Raw genomic sequence first — 25,262 nt, 5'->3', positions numbered from 1 at the left:
AGCAAAGCACTGTTATAGGACTTCCCAGACATTCAGTATTTACATAGAATGCATTTGCACTTTACACTTAATGACCACCCATCAGCAGTGACATTGTTAGCATGACTGGACAGCACAGTAAGCCAACCCTGAGCTGCACTCTAAGCAAACCCATTCAGGGTCAATGTACAACACCACAGATTGGTTTAAATATTCACACAGTTGTTTTTCAAAACATTTTATTGCATTATATTTGGTACCTTATGTTTGACAAAGGAAATTACATCTGTAACTGCAGGAATAAGAAGCTGGTCTGTTATTGAAAAAAAAAAAGTCTTGGGCCCCTTGAAAGTTACAAAGTCTTGGGCTTGCCTGAAACAACTGAGCAAGAAATATATTCTTAGAAATGTAGGGCTTCAAGTATTACAAACCTGTGACACTGTGGAAAAGTTCCAGAGGTATCTAAACTGCAGCACATTTTTTTTTTCTTTTTTTTTTCTGCATAACGTGAACAAGGCCTGCTGAGGTTTTAATCTATTAGTCTCTTGATCAGTCAAAATGGTAGCCAGGCGTTTCCCTCTCTGCAACTTCAAGCCATAGTATGTTCTCATTTTGTTTTCACTCTACATGAAAAATGCATGCGATCTTTCTAACTGGTGCCACATCACAGTGCATAATTTTATTTGATTCTTGCCTTACAGTTTTAAAAAGTTTGGCCAACCTATGCCAATAGGTTCATCTCAAGAGCATCAATGTTGACTCTCCTCTCCCTACCCCAAGTTTAATTCCAAGAGAGACCATTTTTAAGTGGCTCCTTCAGGTAAAAACTGTGGCGCGAGAACACCAAACTGATCGTGTACAGTGAATTTCAGAGACACAACAAGCTTATTGAACACACTATGTTTCTTAATTCTGCTTGATATCCATATGTCCAAGCACCCCAACATAAGTATGTTGCAGGTTTCTCTGTATATTCTGATTCGCACTGCATACTTCCTATGGACACAATCATCCCCTGTATCAAAATCAGTCAGATGCTAAAGCCCCATCAACTCTTTGTGCTCAGTGAATCCAGAAGAATCCAGTGCTAAAACAGCAGTTTTGCTGTCTGAGATAACAGTAATCTCACAAGACAAATTTAAAGTTAATATTTCTGCCACACACCTGCTCTGAGGGCTACACACCTCCAGGTCTCATATAAATTAGTTTAAAAACATGGATGGGTAGGTGAGGAAGAGGGTTGTTTATCTTTTCCTTTTTTTCAATTTTAGCAGCTTTTCATTTTTAAGAAACCAAACAACCTATAACCAGTAATATGTTAGATATTTTATATATATACTTTGTCAGCAGGATAAAAAAAAAGTAAAACTTTGAAGGCAACAGTTTTTTTCCTTCTGTTCTTTGTGTAAGTTAGAACAATACAGCAGGTGCGTGACAAAAATATTAATACACCAGATATGGTCCAACATCATTTTTTTCCAATAAAGTTGTTCATATTTCATTGGCCAGTTCTTCAGGTTCTGCGGAACTATCTCCATTAACTGTGATCTTCATATCCTCTTCATATCCAGGGGGCATGAAAGCCAAAGCATAAGGGAAAAGCTTATGACAATTTGCTCTGTAAGTTTCAGATGCTTCTTTACAGTCTCCAAGGCTACCATCACATAAAGCTTCTAATACCTCCATACAAGTCTGTAATTAAAGAGAAAAATAAAGAAGTGTTAATAAAGTGAATAAAGGTTTCTTAAATGTTCAGCTGAATGCTTACAAACCAATGCCACAAAGAGAAACTTCTGTTGTTTACAGGTTTCAAACAACAGTTTTGCTGAGATAAGAATAATCTCACAAGACAAATTTAAAATAGTATTTCTGCCTATTTCAAAGGCCACACATCTTTCAGTATCAAATGACATTTTAACTAAGTACAGCATGAAATACCAGTGTAGTCTGATTTGAAATAATGCAGTTTAAAAAGGGATCTAAAACACAGGTAGAAACCTTGACTGTAAAATGAAATACTAATTTGTCACTTGTTTCTTATTTTCCTAAAGAAAAAACATTATTCTTGCTAACAGGCAACCAAGAACCCCACCATTCTTGGGACACACTGACCATTTTAGCAACACATAACATACCTTTGAATCAGATCAAATTACTCTGATATTACCACATTTTTCATATATGTGCACTGTCCTGTCCATTTTTGTTCATGATTTAGAAGAGGAAAAGGAGATTGCTTATGGAATTTTTTTCAGCTAGCATTCCAAACATGAGAAGCCAACCTACTGAGCTCCACTAAAGCCTGGAAGCATTTAACACCTGCTCATGTCTGCGTGCAGGCATTAGCACAGCCAGGCAGTCTTTTCCTGCTCATCTGACATTTAGTAGAGTTTATTATTTCTTCTGTGTACTGGGATTAACTGCTCTGTCCTCCTGATGTAGGGTTACACAGCTTTCCTTAATGACCTGTTTTCCTCATATTTGCTCTTTGTAACACTGCCATCCACCAGGTCAAACATACCTGGTTTTATACCTACAGCATGCTCCAAGACTCCATGGTCTTTTCTACAATGAAATGTAATAAATTTGATCTCTTTGCACACAAAAATGCCTTTCAACAAACACCTAGACTTCTTCAGATTCTCCATTTTTAGGGTGCTTTCAATTTCTCATCTAGAAGTTCAGTAGAAGTCCAATTCTTCCTTAATGTTGACACCAAACATGTTTAAATTCAACATTTTCAGTTTTATCACAATACACTGTACAGGACATTTATGCAATGCTGAGCTGGTAAAAACTTCTTCTAGTCTTTACCAAGTTTGCACCTCCAAAACAACCAAGCATTTTTGGTTACACTTAATCTTTCCCCAGTCTAATTCCAAGAATCCCACTCACAGGCAAAAACTAGCAAATAGAAGGCAAATTAATTTTTGTTTTCTAAATGTACTGATAATACAGATTAAGGTCTTTGAGACCACACAGACAGTGAGAAAACCTGAACCCAAAAACCAACACCCAAACAAGACAACTTTATGAAGAATGTTACATATGTAGTTAGAATATAAAAGACATGAGTTTGTGTCCCATACCACAACAGCTAGAATAGAGAAAAGATCTGAATCTTTAACATCATAAACAAGTCTACAAATCAAGGCAAATTGTCCTTCATTGTCTCTTTTCTCCTCCCTTTGTCTGGTCTAAAAATTCTGCTATGAACTTAAAATCCTTCACAATTAAAAGTTCTATTGAACCCATTATATTTCCTAAGAGATGTTTTTTTGAAAACTCCGCTTTTTGTCCACAAAAGAATAATTTTTAAAGTAATATTTACCAAATTTACTTGCAATAGATCTAAAAAATTGAGTGCACAGACTACTCCAAATTGCGAGTCAGAACTGACAAATCTTCCCAGATGAAGGTGGGGGAATGGGGAAAGGGGCATGGAGGAAGTGTCACAGGGAGATTATTCCAAAGACTCAAAATTTGGTGAGCTTTTCACTTATTTACACAATGCAAACCTGTGCATATGCAGCTTTTATTAAACCTATGGCAATTCCCACAGCTTGCAGAAAGTTGACTATGGAAATCCTTCCCAGAGTCTGTGCCACTCCTTTTCTTGTGAACAGTTGCCTGTGTAGCAGCCAAAGCGCAGACAAACTACTACCTTTTCTTTTGCCTTGTGAATTCTGTCAAATTTAGTATGTTTTCCCATTACCTGTAGCAATAATATGGTTTCTGCTACTGCTATTTTCCTATTATCACAAAATGAAATTAATTTAAATGTGCAAAAAGGATATTTTAAATGTGCAAAAGGATATTCAGTTCAGATGAACGTGACACTCCTTTCTCTTACAATTCAACCTCTTTACTATAAGACACAGCAATGATTTCAGCTTCCTCTTACCTCCAAAAATTTGCTTAAAGCTTCCACAGATAAAAAAAAAAAAAGTTGTCTACAATTTATAATTATGTTACCTGAAGATTTCTGTTAATAAGGGATTCATCCAGGGTCATTGCCAGTTCAACTGCCCTTTTCTGACTGGAAGGATCTAAATAGTACATCATTTTGGCAGCTACAGGAGGAAAAATGAGACTCATCAGCCACTGGATGACCAAAACCATCTTATATACAAACATAAAACAGAAATAACATGAGGAGAGGGGAATTGAACTCTACAGCAGTAGTTCAAAATGGAACCAACTTGGAGCCTAAAGCTTGACACCTAAGTAGCTATAAGGGAAGCTCCAAACAAAGTATTAAAACAAACATACTGCACACATTAGAAACAATAGAGCAGAGGTCCCAACATTTGCCTTTCAGTAGCACAAAGAGAAAAAGAAAATCACAGACAACCCAGCAATCGTATTGTCAGAAAAACAGAAATGGAGAAGAAAAGTACTCCAGAGTGAAGGAGTGATTGTTAAATCACTGGGGCTGATACTGAGGTAACACTGCCAGAGAAGCAGATAAAATGCACAGGTAGAACAGAACAAGAGAAAGGCAAAATACCTGATAACCTATGTGGCAGTGAGTCGTAGTTCCTTTTAAGGAAAGCTTCATTGAAGTTCTTTGGATTAGTTGCTCCAAAAAGTCGATTCATTTCTTGGTTTAACACTGTTCTAACAGCATCAGGCAGATCCTTACTTTCAGATACTGTTGGGAAAAAGAAGTTGAGGTCAGCACAGGTAATCACAACAAAATATGCTTTATGAATTTATTTTAGTATTTTTCACGCCTACGTTATTAATATAATTGGAAAATATCTCAGAGGATGAAATTTGCATGAAATTTTAACAGGTAAATACTGGATGTGGTTAGATAGAAGAAGCTTAACTGGGGCAGTTTTCTGATGCTTAGAAAAAGCCAAAGCTTTTTTACATTAATACACTCTCCCCCTTACTAATTGAAACCTATTAGGCTCAAAGGTTAATGTCATACAAGTCTGTTCTTAAATGTGTCTACTCTGTAGCCCTCATCAGAAAGGGTGACCTTTGGGGCAGGAGAAGGGAGAGGACTCTTCCAACTTTTACCAATAAGGACAGAATTCTAAGCCCTCTCCTTGCATGCTGACAAAGGCTGTCAGCAGAAAAACCACACTCCTCACTCTGCAGTTTCCATTTCTTCCCTGCCTCTCTCTTTCAGACTTCATATACTGCTCACAGTCTTAAAAATTCTTAGCAGTACTGGAATGACTCCTAAATCCAGATGCAGTAATAATAACCATGCTAAATTTTAGCATGAACCGGTTGTTTATAAAGCTTTCTAATACATGCTTTAAATATTTTGAATTAATTGTGCTAAAAATCAGTGACTGCATGTTTGGCATCACCTGGCAGTGCACACAGATGGAGTTCTACTGAACAGATACATACCACTGCTGAAGAGATGAATCATACACTCATGAAGCCAAGGATGACTAGAATCAATAGCAAAGGCTCTCTTTACAGACTGAAGCATCAGAAGGAACTTCTCTGGAAAAAAAAAAAAAAAAAAAAAAAGTCTTGACAAATGTTCAAAAACCTGTGGTAGGAACTCACTGCATTGTGTTACAGGAGTATTTAGTGTTTGAAATTAGAATGATCAGAACAATTTACAGCTGAGTGTGCTGCAAAAGCTATTTTTAATATTATTCATCTATTTAGCCAGTGGATTAAGTGGATAATCACCAAATGTTCAAACTTTGGTTTTCAGAGACTGCTCACTGCTGGGGTGTTGGTCCAGTGAAAAGTTCTGTGTCGTGACAGGGATAGGCTCCTCACCTCTCATAAATAATTGCTACTTAAGTTCCAATATACACCTTTATGATTAACAAATTGTTTGCTTTCATTAAGTGTTCTTACCTACCTTTTCGAAAATAAATCTCAAAGGCAAAAAGATGAGTCTCTATTTTGTTCTTCACTAAATTCTTCAGGGGTATTAAAAATTTAATGGCTTCTTCCAAAGGTGCTTCAACCTACAGATTCAAGGAAGTGACACACAACTAAGGTCAAACACAGTAACTACAACAAACAACAGCTATTGGTGAGTCACGTCAGAGTTATTCTCCTAAGGCAGTGCATAAGATGCTTAGAACCTCTTCTGTTACAAATTTTAAAATTTTCACTCAATGCTTAAACACAGACTAAAAAGTCCAAAATATTTGCTTTCTGATGGCTACAAACCACATTTTGCTATAGAGACAAAAATCTTTTCCTTATTATACATCAGTAGTGAACACAACTGGAGCTGAACCTGCTCTGAAAAGGGCAATGAGACTGCCCACACCAACCTATGTACATGGGCCTGAGATGATGGCAAATGATTTACAAACACCCATGACATTCTGCTCATGAGCTTCATACAGGTTCCTGAAAGCTGGTAGGTCATGGTGACAGTCCTAGCAAAAATACCAACAGCAAGCTGGAAGTAATTAAGATATTGAAAAAGGTCTCCTAATCTTAGCAAGCGCAATCCAGTAAAGGGACAGCTTTCACACAAATTAATTCTGTGCATGGGATTTTACAGACAGACAGGTATCTGGTTTGGGATTACTTAAACAAGAACCGTCTGTTGCCCTTAATTTTTTTTTAACAGAAACTACTTTCTGAGAAGGAAATACAAATTTTGTTGTGTGCCAATACCAATGCAACAATACTGAAGTGATACACTTGGTTGCAAATAACTTTAGTTAAAGATTGCAACGGACACCTTCCTGCTCAATAAAACTACAGCACCTGTCATAAAAACACTCACATCACTTCCATGTCCTACTGATTTTACATACACACTGTGCACATAAACTATTTGGAACCTATAAAACCCCATTTCAAAGCCATACCTTTAGTGCCAAAGATACATATCTGAAAAGGTCTAGGGGCAGCTGTTTCAGGAAAACTATTTGGAAGTGACCATCTGTGTCACAAATGGTCTTTTGGCACCAACTGCATTTGGAAGTGTCTATATCATGACTGTGATATTGAATTTGGAATTATATTATACTGCCAACTCTGTATTAAAGAGATAACTTTATTTGCCAAAGGAATGCAATGTATTGTAAGGTTATATTCCTTATAACCTTGGGGACTGGGTAGATTATTCACTGCTATCCCATGACATCCCTCTACTACAGAACTCAATTTCAGTACATGTTGTTACATTTCCATTTGGGCTAGCACTGCAATTAGTTCTGCTTCTTGAAACCAGTGAACTAAATAATGGAAATACCAACAATATTCTTAATAACTAGTCAAGTTTAAGTCACTTGTTTCCTAGCTACGGAGTGAAGTTCACTGATTCAACTTTCAAATATCCTCTCAAGAGCAAATACGACTCATTACAGTGTGAATAGTATGAATACAGATCCAGAATACTGGATCTATCAAGACTTGAAATCTACACTACTATTGCTATAAATGAATTTTTCCAGTCTCTGTAATTTTCTTGTCTTTCCCTCACATTTTTTGAGTGTTTTTCTGCTCTTTACAGGCATAACTTCTGCTAAAAAAAGAGTATTCTGGGTCACTTCCCTTTTATATCTCTATATACCGAGATCTCTAAATCCAGCTCAGCCTAGTCTACTATTTGCTACAGTTTCTTTATTGCTTTCCCCACCCCCATTCAAAACAGAAGCAAACGAATCCTATTAAAGCATTCACTACTTCAATGTCTCCTCTTTCACAGGCTGACTATGCAAACAAAAGAATATCAGGGGGCATAAAAGAGTGAATGATAATCGCCTTACATACAGGATAGAAAGACTTCCACATAACCAACTAGAAATAGGATATAATCAACAAGTTAGTGCAGTAGACACATGGAGGTAATTCCACACGTAGCAAATGTTTATGACTTCAATTACTGCTTTTGAGAGCTAGGCACAAAAGCTGTGATTTACACACTATTGACATTGTATCTGACAAACCAGCCCTAGAAAGTAATTCTTTTTAAATGCTGCTTGTGAAGAGATGCCATAGCAAAAAAATGAACTAGTTATTTGAATGGCTTTTAAGTTTTATGTGTGCCCACTGCAACTTTTCTACAAGTATCTAAGACTTTATTATTACATTGGTAAGCACCTTTGCCAGCTTCTCAGGGATAAGTTCCTCTTTCGGTCCTCCAATTTCTTCATCATCATCATCCTTCTTCTTTTTCTGATTCCTCTGTTGCTTCTCCTTCTCAGCATTTTTCTTCTCCTCCTCCAGCTGTGCTTTCTTCTGAGCTCTTCTCTGCTTATTTCGTAGCTTCTTTAGCTCCTTATCAGACATATTTGCTGTACACACAAAGGACAAAACCACACAACACTGATGTCTAGTATTAACAGCATAAATCAGTTGTCAGACAACATCTTTTTTAAACCGTATCTGCTAATGAGCAATGCTGTCATAACCTTTGTAAAGGCTTATTTACTATGGATAGGTTATTTTACAGTCTATGCTGATGCTTCATAATTCACAAATTGGTGGAACTGGGATAGAAATTAAAATAATAGTATAATGAGATGAAAAACACTAAAACTTGACAAATTCCTCTAAAAGGATTCTCTCTTGAAGGATCCTTTACTTGAAGTATTCCTTGGGGCACCTATTTGAGGTGCCCCAAGCCGTAACTGCTTATCTATGAAGCTATATCAAATCAGATATGGGAGGGAAAAAAATAAAATAATGACTTAAACGTTATTTTTACATCAGACGCTAGAGATGATAAAATTTAAGTTGCTACCTAGTGAAATTTCTACACACTGATAAAGTGCTTAGAAAGTGCTACTACCAAGCACATTTGCTTCATTCTCCTGTTCCATGAACCAACCACCGTGAGAATTCAGGTTTTTGCAGTCATTCCGCAACACAAATGTCTGTACTTATGAGTTACAACTGTCACTACCAACTCATCATTGTTTTATAATAACCACAATAAAAGCATACATTATTTTAATTTCCAGCAAAACATCTACTTTACCATACAGTTGAAGCTGCAATTTGCCTACTTTGGGTTGTGGTTTTGGTTACCACAGCTGACAACCATAATGAATGCTAGACCCACTAATTAGTGAAACTGCATGATGAATAAATTCTGAGGGTTGAATACCTGTATCAGCCTCATGTTCTTTATTTTCATCTGTTAAGGGATTATCATGAAGTTTCAAATAGATCTCTATGGCAATCCGTGCTGCTCTGAAGTAGAAGGGATGTTGTCGAAGAACATCTTCTAGTTTTAACAAGTCCACATAAGACCTAAGGGTGATCTTCCTCATACAGTAAGTATGGAAGTCAAACTGGTCATCCGTGATTTCTACAAAATGCTATCACAATGTAACAAAACATTATTAAGCAAGTATTAACAATGAAATACTAACCTGGACTTTAAAAATAATAATTTAGTAAAAGCCTACTGTTTGACAAATACAACCTAACTATTACAGATGTTAACAAAACCCTCCAAAAATAAAGTCATGGTGAAAAGGACAGAAGGCATGTTAGCCCACAACCAAAACACACCAATTTCAGTCTCTTAAAAGTAACTACCTCTGAGAGTTTCTAGTTTAATAGACAAAGGTTTTATATTCATTATTATATACAACATTCATTGTACAATTATACAATGTACAACTGTACAAACACAATATGCATTGCATTTAAACATCATTAGAGTTTTTTTCTATGAACCGCTATAGGTTTTTTTAATTCAAAACTATAATTTTAATTTCTACTAAATACTATGGCGATGAATTCCACATTTAAATCAGATGATGATGATGATGTGAGAATGTACTTTCTTTTGTTCAAGCTCTGCTTTCCACACCATCTAATGTCCCTTTGTTTTTGTTTGAAAAGTAGTGAAAATTCATTCCCCTCTTGAACTTCAAGTACTTATGATATAACTTTATCCTACACTCAGCTTTGTCTAAGCTCAGGATAGAAAAGTACAACAAGCTAATTGCAGTCTCTTCCTTTGGAAGTTACCCCGTAGAAGGTGTTTTACTAGCACATTTTTAAGAATGTGTGACACTCAGATGTAACCAGTGTGATAGATTTACATAATGGAAGAAAAGTACTACTTCTTGAGTTTTAGCTCCTCACGTGTCCTTTTGACTGCTGCTCCACACCAGCACAGAAGTTTGTGCTGCATTATCTGTAATGGTTTCATGATTCCTGAGCAGCAATAATTATTGTTAAGACCTTTCATACTTACGCACAAGCAGAGAATTTGTCACTGACTACACTGTTGAACATTACATTTCATGGGCTGCTTAATCATTTAGTACTGAGACAGAGCAGATGTTGTCCTTGCAGCATTCAGTCCACTTCTGTGATCATTTATTGATGAAATAATGAAGACTCTACAGAAATGCCTTAGTAATATTCATGATAAACTCCTTTTCTTGCATAAGCTGTTTTTTGCTCCTATTCTGTTTTCCCAGCAATGAATTGGCTATTAAATCCATGAGATCAACTTCCCTGCTTTTTCTGAAACAGTTTAGATCCTTTATGGTGTGAAGTATGAGATAAAAAGTGCTTCTGAAAACCAGAACACATTTTATCAACTAGACTGCCCTCTTTGCATAACTCTAAAAGACTTAGAAGGCACTACTCTTTCTTACAAAAGTTTTGTTGATGGTTTCTGAATTCAAAATATTTGCTTATCTTATTGTTGAACTTTACTACATCTTCAATCAATTAATCCAATAAATAAATTAAACATAGTTACTTAAATCCTTCGAAGTATTTTCTTGGGTGGCCTAGTTATCACTTCATTTGATGACCTCTTCTGCTACCCAAAACAATTTACAAGACTAATAGTTTCTTACACAAAAGAATCTCCTACTTATTAATTTAAAGGATTTGTGGAAACAAAACATGGTCACAGGAAATCACAAACTGGTGTAGTTTAGAAGGGACCTTAAAGGTCATCTACTTCCAACCCTCTGCCATTGGTGGGGAAACCTTTCACTAGGCCAGGTTCCTTTGATAATTTTACATAACCTTTTTCAAATCAGAGAATATTCCAGAAGCTGAGTCCTCCTTGCATAAGAGCAGCAGTGCTGAAATCTCCTAACAACTCTCTATTTGCAGAGGCACAGCTTCCTACCAAGTTCTGCTCTTTCAGCACTTCTTTTACACCCTCAGCTGTCTGGTCTTTTTTCTAGACTTTAATGTGCTTTAAAAAGACCAAATCCATACCTGCTTATTTTTAAAGTTATGCATCCAAATTTGGTTGTTTACCTCACTACATGGATATCTACATTTAATGTGCAAGTATTCCCCTCTTTTATAAAATTTCTATTTTACAAAGTCTTTATTTTTGCAATAGCTTCTTTTAAACTGTAGCTTTTTTTTTAAGGAGAAGGTAGGTAAACATTTTAGGTAATTTTTTAACATTTATAGTGTACCTCTAAAATAGTGCCTTAATAGTAACCGACATCTATCCTTTACTTCAAGGATGGGCTTGTCAGCTCCACCACTCATTTTGGGACTTAAAGTACACATATTCTTTGTTTGTACCTAAATACCCATTTCTTATGTACACTGCCAGAATCAAGACTATTTTTGACATTTTCTGCTCTCATCTAGATCTTCAAGTAACTTTATAAAATCTTTTCATAATACATAGTTTAAAATGGCACTTTTAGGAGGAAATGTAACTATATAAAATTGCTAGTAATCAACATGAAATCTCTCCTGAAGCTACATGAAATGCACCCTTACTGCTCAGAAAAGTAACATATCAGCATGGTAAACTTAAACCACTGTTTTCCAACCTAAATAGTTAAGCTGAATACATACTCTCTCAATTTCATGGCATTTCTTAAGTGCTTCTCCAAATTTGTTCATTGCCTTGTAGGCTTGTGCGCATTCTGTCTGAAACCACATGCACTGCATTTCATTAAGGTTCTCTACTGCCGAGGTTCCTTCCTAAAAACAAAAACAGCATTATACAAAAATAAATTTCATTGGATTCATCAGCTGCTATTTCTTTTATCTTGTCCTAATTAAAAGCACAAGTAAAGAAAATTAATCTTAAATCTTAGAACTGGAGTTCCACTTAGAAGTGGAGTGTTTTTAATGTGGAAATGCCACAGTTAAAATTGCCTTGCTTTGCTGATTAATTAAAACAAATATAAAAATCTTTGTTACAACTATTAGAAGAGTCAGAAAGACACAATGAAGAGCCACGCAGTGACACTGTGACAGTTCCACATCTCTAGGTTAGGAGAGACCTTCACTCAGTGATTTTAATACTAAGTGCACACAAGTATTAAAATCAAGGAAATCCTGCAGGTTTTTTTCCCCCTCAACTAAAACTGCCATCTGCATCTTCCAGAGAACTACTGATTGAGCTAAGCATCCTTACAGTAGTAAATATGTAAAAGATATAACAGTAGAAAGTAATAGATGATTATTTCTAATGCAATCAGTACACTTAGAGAGGAGTAGCAAGGCAAAAGGAATTCTGTTAACTTTGACAACTTAGGGTTCAAAAAAGGGGATTACAGTTGTCTTTCAAATCTGATATTTATATATACTTGCACAGATCCACAGAACTTAGCAATGAAACAGAAAGGCACTGTTCAAAACAGCCTGATTTAGGCAATTAAAAATGAAGAAAAAGTGTCAGTTCTATTTCCATTATGCTTAATCCAGGACTCCTCCAATTATTGTTTTTTAATTAAGAAGCCTGTATTTGAGCACTAGACATAAGTTCAATTGAAAAAAAAAAAGATTCTAAAGAGCAACCTCATCAAATTGTATTTTTCAAGTTCACTTCTGGGTCACTGGTATGTTTCCTTTTTAACATCATCTTAGAGCTGCTTAAGGCATTGAGGGAGGTCAAATTAAAACTTAATTCATAGTGGGGTTTGCATCAAAACTCCCACATAAAGCTACTGAGCATATATAAAACACAACTTCCCCTCCCTTCATGTCTGTCTGCACAGTCTTCATTTCACAAAATCCTTCAGATTTCCTTTATAAACACCACTCCCTCTTCTCTCCATTCAACCTACCTTACATACCAGGTTTCTCCTGCTATTTAAGAGAGGAGAAAATGGGACAAACAAACAGAAAAGGCTTTACTTTTGCAGGTAGATCCCTTGTTGGCTGTCTCCCATAGACAATATACAAATGACACTGCCAGTATTCTGAAACTCTTTTGACAATCTGGAGAGACTTTACTGAGCTGTTTTGACTTTCAGTTATGAAAGAATAATATCAAAGAACTACATTTTAAAAGGTAACTAGCCTGTGTGACCATCAAACCTACCAAAATTACTGAAATTAATTTAATTAAAGTTACTGAAATTATGCAATTTCCATAACACAATACTTTTCTTCCAGATAACTGGTCATGTCTAAGAACATGCTAAAATAAAAGAGGATAACATTCCTTCATCGCTGATAAACAAGGATTTGGGGATGAAACATTGTTCACACAAGGAAGGCACCTCAAAAAGGCTCTCAGTGGTTAACCACACAAAAATTATGTTCCAAGAGACAAATGAATTCTCTAACCTAATTATCATCAGAAAGAAGAGACATGGACAACTTTACCAGCTCTTTCATGTATCCTATAGAATCAACATTAAACCCAAAAATTATTGTGCAAAAATTCTTTTCTCAGAAGTTCTCTATAAAACAGGCATGCTGTATTTTTCCTACCTGGCAAATATAACCAAATCCAAGCTTTATAGTTTTCACTTATTACTATGGAATCATGTTTATCCAAGATGAATTCAATCCCTGCTATGAACAACCATAACTGAAACAACCAACCATAGTTGCTCTGAAACAGAACTTAAATATCACTGTGAAGCTGAGTGCAAAGTTAAAAGCAAAAAATTGTTCCACAAGGGATTAGGCCTTATATATAGATTATTCAAAGACCTCTAGTAAAGTGCAACAAACCCGCGTAAACTTAGAACACATTTCTTCCGCTTCTTTAATGGAGTTTGCTTTCAACATATATTTTGCACATTTGGAATTGATAAATCTGTCTGCTGTGTCCAAAGCCTGAGCCTCATCCATCCACCTTGCAGCTTCTTTAATATTTCCAGCATGCTATAAAAATAGAAATTTTAGTCAGATTAAGTAATTATAAAACACACACATTTTATCTACTCATTGCTTGATATAAGTAGGTTTTTTTAGACTTTTAAAAAATAAATAGCTTTCTTCAAAAGCAACAGATATGAAAAGAAAAAAACCACATTAAATACCTTTCCTCATTATGGAATTACTAGTGCTTTAGCACTGAACGTTATTCCTGAAAATGCTTAAAGAACCAGTTTGGGTAATCCCATTCTGATACAGTATCATAGTGCACTTGAAAAATTGTTTTAAGCAGCTAAAAAAATGGTATAAAACCAGATGAAAGACTCAATCTAATTAATCAGTGTGATTTTTAAACAGAGAAGTCAGATTTTGCTGCACATTTCTCCTTTATTAAGTTAAAAACCTTCAAAACAGCTTTTTCATATGCAGCAAAAAACCCTACCCTCAAGCATCTAAACAATATCCTTACCTAGAAACTCATTAAAATTCCTAACAAATTAATTTGGTCACCAGTCTTTAGTCGCTAAGAATAAAGATAAACTTACCTTATAGATTTTTGCCTTCACAAGGAAGAGTTCTATCAAAGTGGGAGTACTTTCTATAGCAGCATTTATATATTCTAGAGCAAGGGATGGCAGTCCAATCTTATCATAATGTTGAGCCAAATAATACTGGACCCAGAGTAAAGTGGTTGGAGGTTCTTCTTTACCATCATCTGGCAGGAATAAAATGGAGAGATGTTGTTTGTTCAGTTTATTACTAAAACAACATACCAGAAACAGAATGCTATGAACACAGCCACTGAAGTTAATTCTGCCTCTCTAACACACCTAGGAGAGCTTCCAAACAACTGGCTCTAGGTACATATATGAGCTTTTAAGTCTATCCAAGACCTAAGTGTATACTCCTCCCTTCTCCTTCTGTGGTTTTAAGGAAAAGGGAGTTGGTGGGTCAAAGAGAGTTGCACTCTGTTCCAAGTATTTGCTTAGGGCAGTCAGATATGCAAAATCTCCAAGATCACAAAACCTAGTCCCCACCAAAAGCTCTGAAACTATGCCTCTCCTTGAAGATTGTACTATCAGTATATATTGCCTTTTGTTTGGCATTTCTGTAGTTACAGATTTGACAGAACTTTCAAACTTCAGTTTCCTAAACAGTGATAAATTCAAGTCTTGAAAAGAGCATACAGCATAACAGCAAAGCATATGCAAAACAGCAAAGAGATGACTAAATTCATGGATCTAGGAAAAAATTTAGAACAAGTGACTATATTTTGAATACAGACTTAATATTTGACGGCTATGGTTCAGTTCTGTGTTAGAGGAAAAACATCACCTCTGTTTCTTCACTCCCTATTTCCCCACCTCTGAAAGGACACACAATGCTTACAACCAGACATTACTTCCATGAAATACAACAGTCTCAGCACTCACCATTTGGGTTAAATAACCTGCAGCTTCTTAGAGAGGTTTCATAACCTATCACGAGCTCTTCTATGATTACAACCTACACACACAAGACGAGACACAGAAAAAATAATCTGTGGGGCAGATAGTATTTTATTTCAACTTGAGCTACTTGGTGTTACCCGAACTAGTTATTTTGGTAAGAAAACTCTGCAATATCCTGAATTACTTTCCATTTGAGAACGTACTCGATCTTACTCTATTTTTAACAAATTACGACCAGGCATCTCTTGGTGAATACTTACACAGCTTAGAATTAGAACTAAATCTTAAGTTTTCTACATTTACCAATTTGGCACATATATGCTCCATGTATGTACTCCATTTTTCTCCCAGCCATATCAGGTCATCTAAACCAGGGCTGATGCAATGAACACTGAAGAAAATGGATTCCTTCATCTCTTCAATACACCACAGTTATGAGGCAGAACATGTAAAAACTGGTTAGAACACTTACCTTCTCCTTGTCTTTATATAATGACCTCAAAGTATTGAAGACTGGTGGGCAACCTTTGCTGAAATTCATCCTTAAAAACTTGTCCAGACATTCCTTAAACTTTTCACCTTGAGAGGAAAAAGACCTGTTGATTTTGTTTTACCAGACATTACTCATCAATTGCAGATTGTTTGTACTGTTAAATCAGAATTTAAGAAACACAAGTGTTGATCACTACCTGCTCAGCAAAAATGCACTTACCAGACAAAAAGTTTAATGGTAATCTTCTTGGAACTAGTCCCCTTGGGTATTTAGTCCAGGCCTCTTCATAGATCTTTAGTCTCTCCATCATATTAGCTGAAAGAGAATTCTATAGTTTACTTTCCCCTTCCTTTCTGGCAAGAAGGAAAAGAGGGGCAGGGAAAGTGACTTATACCTGAGTAAAAAAAGAATCAGAATACATAGCAACTATAATATATAATGGCTATATCCTTCTTAAAGAATGGAATTTCCTCCTTATTCTTATTATATTCATATATAATTATATACATTCCATTAATGAATGGAATGACTCCAAGGTACTCAGTATCCGTTAATTCCTCTTCCAGCACTAGAATACTAATTGCTTATCTCTAATCTTAAAAAGAGCTTCTGCCTTATTGCTGTCTAAAACCTTCAAAGACCATTTAGTTGTATTAGCTACAACAAAATATTAAGGTAACAGAGACAATGAAAAATTCAAAATTTAAACTGTCATCTAAAAAATAATTCTATTCTTTCAACCACAAGCAGACTATTGCATTTTTATGATTCTATGATTTTAGATAAGGTAACAATGCAAACAGTATTTCCAGCCTGTCTTAAGAAACCCCAACATTATGACCGTATGTACACACTATGACTAAAAAGTAAAATTTAAATGAGGACTTTTTAAATAATAGTTTTAGTATTTAAAGCAATACAAGCTTTTCATACATATATAATAATTTCAAATATGCAGAAAAAGCTTATTTACTACAAGAAACCAAATCATTACCTGGCTTAAGTGCCTTTTCTAAGCCTTTGTAGTAAGACCAGTTTTCAGGATTTCTTTCTTGCAGTCCCTTGTAGACTTCAACTGCTTCTTCAAGTCTGCCAAGCTGAAGCAGGAGTTCTCCTGTGTGAAAAGCAAGTTTTAAATTAAGGTAACAAGCTAGTAAAGCAGTGTAAAATTTATCACTCTACAGTAAAAGATTGGATAATACTTAATGCAAAGTCTAATTTCTTAATAAAAATAAGCACTACATATAGCATTACAAACTAGTTGACAGATTTGCTTTTACTTTGACAATAGCTGCAATTATAGTAAGATTTTACAACTCGGCCCTGAAACTTACTTGAAAATTTAATGCAAAATGCATGTGGGTTTGGTTTTTTTTTTTTTTTCTCACTTACTGAAGTGACTGGTTACTTTAAGCATAGGTTTTACTGCAGAAGGCAACTTAAAGAAGTACATGGTATTTGATGTATACATGATCTTGAAAACCAAACTGAACATGCAGAGCTGCAAGTAAGAGAGTGGTTCTTCAGTCTGGTATTTCATGAAACTAACTTCAGTGTTTTTAATCAAGCCATTGATTTGATGACTGAATTTTTAAGATTCTACAAACAAGTTTCCTTTTAATGATACTTCAATACAAATTAAAACTGATAAAGTAAAGATTGGGTCTAACAATTATATAAGCATCTTTGCTACTGCTGGAACTGCAACAGCAGTCAAATTCCCATTTCACAATGGAGAGCTATTTGACAAAGCTTTGCTATTGGCAAATATTAGGCAAGAGCAGATTACACACCAGAGGTGAACAGTGTCACTCTAGACTAAGGAAAGATCTTCTTACCCAGTTTCAAGAGGAAAATCCAAATTTACCATTCTTCATCCCTATGCCACACAATTAACATGCAATTTTGTCAAGAGATGCTGCTTTCCACAGTTAGAATAACTTGAGGACTACACACAGAATCTAGTGCCCAGGAAAAGATCAATAGTTCACTCATTGAGAATGACAGAATTCAGAAAATAAACCTTAAATTCTTTCTCTGAGTTGGAAGTTAATTTTTTTTCTAACAGCAGTAAATGCCAATACAATTTTCAGTGTTTGTCAGTTGTACTTTATCCACAGTGGCTTCTGCATATGTGCTTAAAATTTTACACACTCATATATTACCAGGCTCTTCTGAGAATACACAGCAGCCAAGCCAGACCAAACAACATAATGGGAGCTGTGCCCAAAGAAATTAATCACTTGTATCTTGTTGAAAGTATGCAGACTGCAAAGGATATTTTGTCTGGTAACTTCCTAGGAGGTTTTGTGTTCTGGTCTCCGGCTTATTTTTAGTAAGTCCTATTTGAAAACCTATTTCACTCCTAACTTTGGACCTTCAAACACTAAGTATGTCACATAGTATGTCTACACAGAGCATCAAGTACATCAAAAGATCCTTCAGATAAAAAATAAAGTTACAAAAAAACCACTCCCACACCCCAAAAGTCCCACTGCTGTGTTTCAAAAATTATCTGTGATACTGTAGTCCCTGTATCTATTTTCTTTTATATGCAAACGAAGCATATACCTTTAGTTTCTTCAACAGCCAGTTTATCACAGATCTGCTTTTCATAGGTACAAAGATGCTCCAAAGCTTCTTTATATAGCCCTGCTTCCCGGAGGACTTGATTTTGATAGAGCAGCAGTTCACTGTACTCGTAGTCCACTTTGTCAGGTGATGTCTACATAGGAAAGCCAGACACAGGACATAGTTCAGCCTTGTAATCCTAAAATTTGGGACCAAATTCATTTGACTAAAAACACTGCATAAAGTTTTCTCATCGTGAAAGGATTTTTTGTCTTAAGCAGCACTCCATATACCAATTTCACGTTCTCTTACCTGCTGTGTCTTCCTAAATTCCTCTAAAATTTTTGCTGCCATTTCATAGTCTTCCAGTAGATGGTAAGCAATGGCATAACCAATCCATGATGCTCGTTGTGCAGGTCGGAGCTGAAGCAACTGGTATCTTGTTTCCTGCAAAAAAAGTAGCTGCTAATTTTCCTGACTTTTGTCTGATACTCTTTAGAATCCATTAGGCAATATTCTGTCTTCAATATTCTAGCATTTAAGGAATTCACTGCAAAATACTTCTCTACATACATTTTATTAACCAGAGAAAGAATAAACTTTAAACTATAATGGTATTCACTGATTAAAAAAAAAAAAGCCTTCACAAAGTAACATGTCCAACCAAATCCTGATGAGTCAGACCAATTTTGTTAATGTGTGACACAAATGCTTTTCTTGTCTAACCACTTATGAACAGAATATAATTAAAGATACTTAATTTGAATTGCAGGAACATTTACAGGTGCTTCAAATTAACCTTGAAAGTACATATCTATTTAAATATTTGGAAGCGTTCTTAGGCAACACAGGTCACACAAACACATCCTTATTCTTTGGCAAGAGGATAATTACAGCTGGAAAATACAACAGATTTGCTTGGTATCGTGCAATTTTAATCTGAGGAAAATGATATAACTTGTTTTGTTACAGACTCTTGAAAGGCATTTTCAAGTAACTTAAAGGAAAAAAGTTACTTTCCATCAAAAAAGCCAAAACTGTCAGAAGAAGGATCAACAAAGAACTAAAACCAGTTACAGCTGTTTTAACAGAATGATGATCACTCAAAATATTTAGGACAGGCTGGAGTTTAAAACAAAGAAAAAAACCAACCAAAACACAATCTTATTCCCAGTTTAAGAGCAAATTCACATTCTTCAGAACCCAGCAAATGATTACCATGAACTACTGACTTCTAAGCATCCTAATGTTTAATTCTTAATGCACTTGGTAACCATGTGTTACTTGTATGTTTAGAGATTACGAAATTTGTATTCATATTTATCCAGATACCAAGAAAACAGAAATTTGCAAACACATTTTGCAAATGTGCATTTTTAGTACCTACACTAAATTTTAGTTAGCATGTCTCAGCAAGAGCAGAACCAAATTTCTAAATTACTAATATGAAAAAAATCCATAATTAAGAATTGTCCTGACTCAGGACTAAGTTCTCTGAGGACCTGTGCTACCTCATGGTTCCACACAACCTGAGTTCTGAGCACAGAACTTACTCCTGGGTATACTAATATTACCCTAACGTGAAAAGATAATACATGAAGAGACCAACTAATGCATTTTAAACAACGCAACTTTAGACGTTCAAGGGAAACTTAGAAAAATGAAAACCTGACCAAAAAATGGAACTGTCACTCACTAATGCTCAAGTTGGTCAGGAACCAAAATACGATGTTTCATGCAGCACACTGCTTGTTCTATTATTACCTACTGCTAAGAGAATTCAGGGATCCACTAATGTAAAGGTGGAGGGATATACAGTGCAAAATTACTAAAAAATACAAACTCCTTTGCCTGAATAAAAGTCACATTCTGAACACATTGCCTCTTACCTACAGGAATCCTTTCAAGAAAAGAACAAGACTGGAGATTGTCTAGTTGGGTTATACAACATAAAAAAAAAACCCACATCAATAAAGCAAACAATTCTGCACTAAGCTGAAATTGCATCATTTAATTTGCCATTAAATCTTTGTATTTTATAGAAATTGCTCAGTAGTACATCTGCTTTTACTTTCATGAAGTGAAACAGTGGCATATAGTTCTAAACCTCTGGACCTAACTTTTTTAAAGTGTCATTATTCAGTCTGCCCCCTTTCCTGCAGTTCCCTAGAGGATGATTAAATGCAGTATGCATACTTACCCTGTAACCTTCAAGATCCCTCATTTGAATCTGTAGTAGAGAAAGGTCTCTCAAGATTTGAAGATTGTCTTTGTCCCATTTCAGTGCATTTCTATAGCATTTGATAGCTTCATCATACTTCTTGTCTGACCTCTGAAGAAGGCCATAGACATGCCAACCTGGAAAACTCTATTAAGGCTTCCACTGAATTTAAGCAGGGACAAATGAGCTCCAACATGACAGTGATAGAACAGCTGGCAACAAGCTCTCAAGCTGTTTTATAGATGAACAGGAACATTACAATTATTTTTTGTTGGAACTTTGCCAGTTATATGTATACAATCTATATAATACGCTGTAAGTGTTACTTTTCACATACTGGGGGAGAAAATAAAGTAACATGATCTCTGAAAACACTATCAGGCTTACTTAAACACAATTTTAGACAACTGAAGTGCTCATACTTACTACACTCCAAGTGTATGACCAGTCTTTAACAATGTAATGGCAACTACTCATGCTTCCAAAGCAAATCCCATGCTTAAATGCTCATTATCAGTTCATAGCTGCAGATTAATCATAAAAAATACATAATGTATACCAGAATAATATGTGAGCTAACTGTGACTGCAAGGACTGCAAAGCATCTCCTCTTTAGATACCTTACACAAAATATTTATTGGAAAATGAAAATTCTGAACTTCCAGTTTGAAGTTTAAACTGGCTTTTATTGCTACTCCATAAATCAAGTAGTTGCAGAAATCACCTTTTAAATTCATCAGTAAAAGCCCTATTCCAAAAAGGATACAGACATGACTCTTCAAGTCATTCCTTAGGCCTCTGCGCACAAGTTCATAAGCTTCCTCTTTCTTCCCTAGACAGTTCAGTGTTAGTCCCTTCATTGCCAAGGTTTCTAAAAAAGAAAAAAAAAATAAATTAAGTATTAGTTATTCAGTTCCATGGGTTTCAAGCTCCATATAACCCTAAACATAGTATAAATGCAAATTTAGATTCAAGATCAAGATTTCACATTCTTTTCTCACATGGAAAACTCTACTGTCAGATTTTTCACTTAAGTATAACATACATTCAACTTAAGTAACATACATTGCAATAAACCTTTTCTATTAATTCCATCAAAATATGAAGCAATGTTTTATTTTAAACCTGCCTGGTCTACAAGCATTTGGAGATTTCTTTCAACTACTCAACTATTTATTCACAACTCTGATATTTCTACATATCTACCCATACCAAAGTAGTTGTAAAAAACCCATAAAGCATTTCCGAACAGTGCAAAGAGACTTTCAACTCAGAATTAAGAGCTGACTGAAAATACAGCAAAGGAATAAATACCTCTTTCTTTTAAAATAAGACTATTCCTTCAGAAAAGTAGCAGCCCACAGAGCTGAGAGAGTACTGAACAATATTCAGCCTCTTCCTTTTGTTTTTCACTTTCATGTGAGTGAATATCAATTTCCCAGGAAAAGTGATTTAACTAATGCATACTTGTATTAGAAAACTTGCACCATGAATCTTAGACTAGAATGATAAAGGATGGGAAGCTATGACTACTGGCAAGATTAGTCCTTAAAATGACAAATCTTACCAACAGTAAGTGCTTAATACGCATGTTTCTGGATGCTCTTATTACTTTATTGGCAAAAATTAGTGGTGAAGGGGTATAAAACATTAAAATAATTACTCTACTGTAAAGTACAGTGAGAAAGAGAGCACATGGCATTTGAAAACTTACCTCCATGTTCTGCAAACTTGGGATTGGAAAGGATCTGTTTACAGAACTTCAGCCCATTTCTGTACTGCTTATGTTCATAACACCTCTGTTGAAGAACAAAGTAAGTTTATTCAAAAAATTTTGAGTGGAAGTATTTATGTATGCTTGAAATTAAGCATCAGTACAGCTACAGTTTTTAGAAAATGTACTAATATTTTAATGAACTCTGTTTATTGAGCTTCCTCTGTTTAAAAAGTCTTTCTATTGGCAGGGAAAAAAAGAAAAAAAAAATAGGAACACCATGATTTTGAATGTGTAAGTGAAGACAAATTATTGTAAAGCAGATTCAAAGGTAAGACACCACAGGAAGCTTAAGTGCCTAAAGAGATTCAACTCTTCCCTAATATAAAAGCAAACCTTATGTTTTAACTGGTGGTAAGCACTGAACCCACTTTGGCCAATTATCCTGAATAGCAACCCCATGAGACCAATAAGCATACAAGCTGGAAAGACATAAATCATTGGAACTTGGCTTAAACTATCTCTGAAAGCAACCTCTTAAAATAATTTGCTTACAACATGTATCTCATACACCCAAATGTTCAAAACTAGTATATAGTAACATTATCTTGCCATACTGGAAATTTAAACATTCCCCTCCTGTTTTCTTGGTCCAACTCTTTTGTCTGAGCCTCATTCATTATGCAAGATGACTGCAATGCACAACAGCACACAGTATGAACTTTCAAAGCCAGGTTTATTATTTTATTTATGTAAAAATACTTCTTGTGCTCATATTTAAATATAAGCAAAAAAAAAGTAACAGTATAAACACCAATTCATACATTTCAGGTCACTTCAGCAAATGCTTAGAACATCTTACATTTAATTTTATCGTAATGAAATAAACATTTATGAGCCCAGGAGTACAGAAGCACACACTGAGCACCAACCCAAATCCTACTAATCCTGTTATTAATTACAATGTCCTTCATAACAGGACCTCACTGACTCTGGTCAACCCATTACGGTGGCAGGACAGCTGACACGGGTGTAAAAATTGGGTACAGCTGAGAGCTTTTAAGTCCTTCTAAATAAGTTGTTGCTCAGGATTCCACCTTTCCTCATGCTGCTCCAAAGTAATTATCCAAGAGTATTCATAAGCACATATGGACACCACGTGTCCTCAAACCACTCTCAACAAAAATATTTAGGAAAGGCAGACCCAAGAAGGTTTAGAATGTTCAAGCAGAAGGTTCTAAAAATAAAACTTTTAAAAGTTAATTAATGTTAGGGGAAATGCTTAAAAAAGAAAATGGCATATTTACAACTGTGTTTTATTATTTCCTAGTATTGAAGTCTTACAGTTGAAAATATATGACTGAAGACCAAAATGCACCACAAAGCACCTATGTCACCCCCCCCCCCATTGTCACCACCCTTAGGAGAAAGGGAATTGCTTGCTGTCTTCGGTTGCAATCCAAGATGTAACCAAATGTATGTATTCTATTACCATCTGTTAAAACCAGGTAGGGCAGTGCTCTTTATCTCTTCCACGACCCATCCTCCCTTCAGGGGGATATCTTCTGTTAATGGGCCATTGAGTCTCACGGCATGACTGATAAAATTGCGTCATCCCATTGTGAGATGCTCCACCCAGGGGGAGGGGCCAAGCATTCCTACCTCAGTACAATCTGAGACATAGAACACCACATTCAGTCTTTCTCCACTAGATCCCCAGAAGACCAGACTGTTCTGCATCACCACTAAACCTTCAGAAAAAAACTACACCCTTCTACAAAATCACTGCTTCAGGAGAACCACGTCTGTCACTCCAAGAAGACTACAGCCACCACTTAACTAGCAACCTGACCAACAGGTTGTAGTCTTGTCAGTGGTTTTTGTACTACTACATTTTATTTTAATTTTTCTGTTAAGGTGTAGTTTAGTTTTTTGGGCTTTTTATACATATTGGTAAAGAACTATTATTCCTACTCCTATATCCTTGCCTAAGAGCCTCTTAATTTCAAAATTATAATAATTCAGAGACAAGTTTACATTTTCAATTTCAAAAGAAACTACCTTCCTTAGCAAATACCTGTCTTTTCAAACCAAAACACATGGAAAAGGAGGGAGGAGGAAGATGCCCAGACAGCAAGATGTACTCAAAGAGGAACAAAAGAATTAGAATGGTTTCAACTTGAACAGACCTTCAAAGACCATCTAGTTCCATCCACCCCACCGCCAAGCACCTTTCACTGTACCACGTTATTCAAAGCCCCACCCAACACTGACTTTGAACACTTCCAAAAGACGACTACCTCTGTTCATCAAGGACAGGAAAAGTCAGCACTGCAAGCACGTAGCAAAAGGAAGTTTTAATGGTTAGGTAAGAAGAAATCTGTACAGGCAACTTTTTTTTTTTTTCTATTAAACTTGACTGGGTATTACTTACACCTTCCAGTCATTATCAGCTTTCAAGTAGCTGGCTGAGGCACTATAATCAACCAGAGCTTACAGACTTTTTTTTTTAATTGAAACTATCAGTCATAAAGGTTACTAACCAGGCCTCCTCCCAGAAAAGTAGAGCCACCATTTGCCCCCACCCAGGTAGTTTTGAAAGCAGCAGAACCTGAAACAGAAGTGGTGCAGCCACAGGAACTGAAGAATGTGTCTGCAGTGTAACTAAGGCACTGTCACAAGCAGATGGGGCACTTTGGGGTTTTGCAGTCTGGCTTTGAGTACAGCTCGCTCAAATGCTGGCTGAATGTGAAATCTTATCACTAAATGGTTCCATTTAATAGACTGTAACAACCAGGCTCTCACCTT

General features: G+C 35.7%; 1 protein-coding gene across 1 annotated transcript in view; it reads right to left on the bottom strand.

Annotated features, from left to right (window-relative positions):
* Positions 1–201: 201 nt before the first annotated feature.
* Positions 202–25,262, bottom strand: part of NAA15 (N-alpha-acetyltransferase 15, NatA auxiliary subunit) — a 37,812-nt gene continuing 12,751 nt past the window's right edge. The window contains exons 2-20 of the mRNA XM_015625117.2: positions 22,455–22,539; positions 21,507–21,611; positions 20,720–20,877; positions 18,832–18,966; positions 18,520–18,673; positions 16,943–17,062; positions 16,168–16,263; positions 15,928–16,034; positions 15,438–15,510; positions 14,550–14,719; positions 13,858–14,010; positions 11,740–11,868; positions 9,044–9,257; positions 8,035–8,228; positions 5,825–5,933; positions 5,353–5,451; positions 4,490–4,633; positions 3,955–4,052; positions 202–1,671 (exon numbers count right to left, since the gene is read on the bottom strand). Coding sequence (XP_015480603.1) covers positions 1,471–1,671; positions 3,955–4,052; positions 4,490–4,633; positions 5,353–5,451; positions 5,825–5,933; positions 8,035–8,228; positions 9,044–9,257; positions 11,740–11,868; positions 13,858–14,010; positions 14,550–14,719; positions 15,438–15,510; positions 15,928–16,034; positions 16,168–16,263; positions 16,943–17,062; positions 18,520–18,673; positions 18,832–18,966; positions 20,720–20,877; positions 21,507–21,611; positions 22,455–22,539 — 2,544 coding nt within the window. The 3' untranslated portion in view covers positions 202–1,470. The remainder of the gene's footprint in view (positions 1,672–3,954; positions 4,053–4,489; positions 4,634–5,352; positions 5,452–5,824; positions 5,934–8,034; positions 8,229–9,043; positions 9,258–11,739; positions 11,869–13,857; positions 14,011–14,549; positions 14,720–15,437; positions 15,511–15,927; positions 16,035–16,167; positions 16,264–16,942; positions 17,063–18,519; positions 18,674–18,831; positions 18,967–20,719; positions 20,878–21,506; positions 21,612–22,454; positions 22,540–25,262) is intronic.

Source organism: Parus major, chromosome 4 (assembly GCF_001522545.3).
Source record: "Parus major isolate Abel chromosome 4, Parus_major1.1, whole genome shotgun sequence".
NCBI lineage: Eukaryota > Metazoa > Chordata > Aves > Passeriformes > Paridae > Parus > Parus major.
Note: the sequence above shows the minus strand (reverse complement) of the source record. Positions and strands in the feature narration are given on the sequence as shown.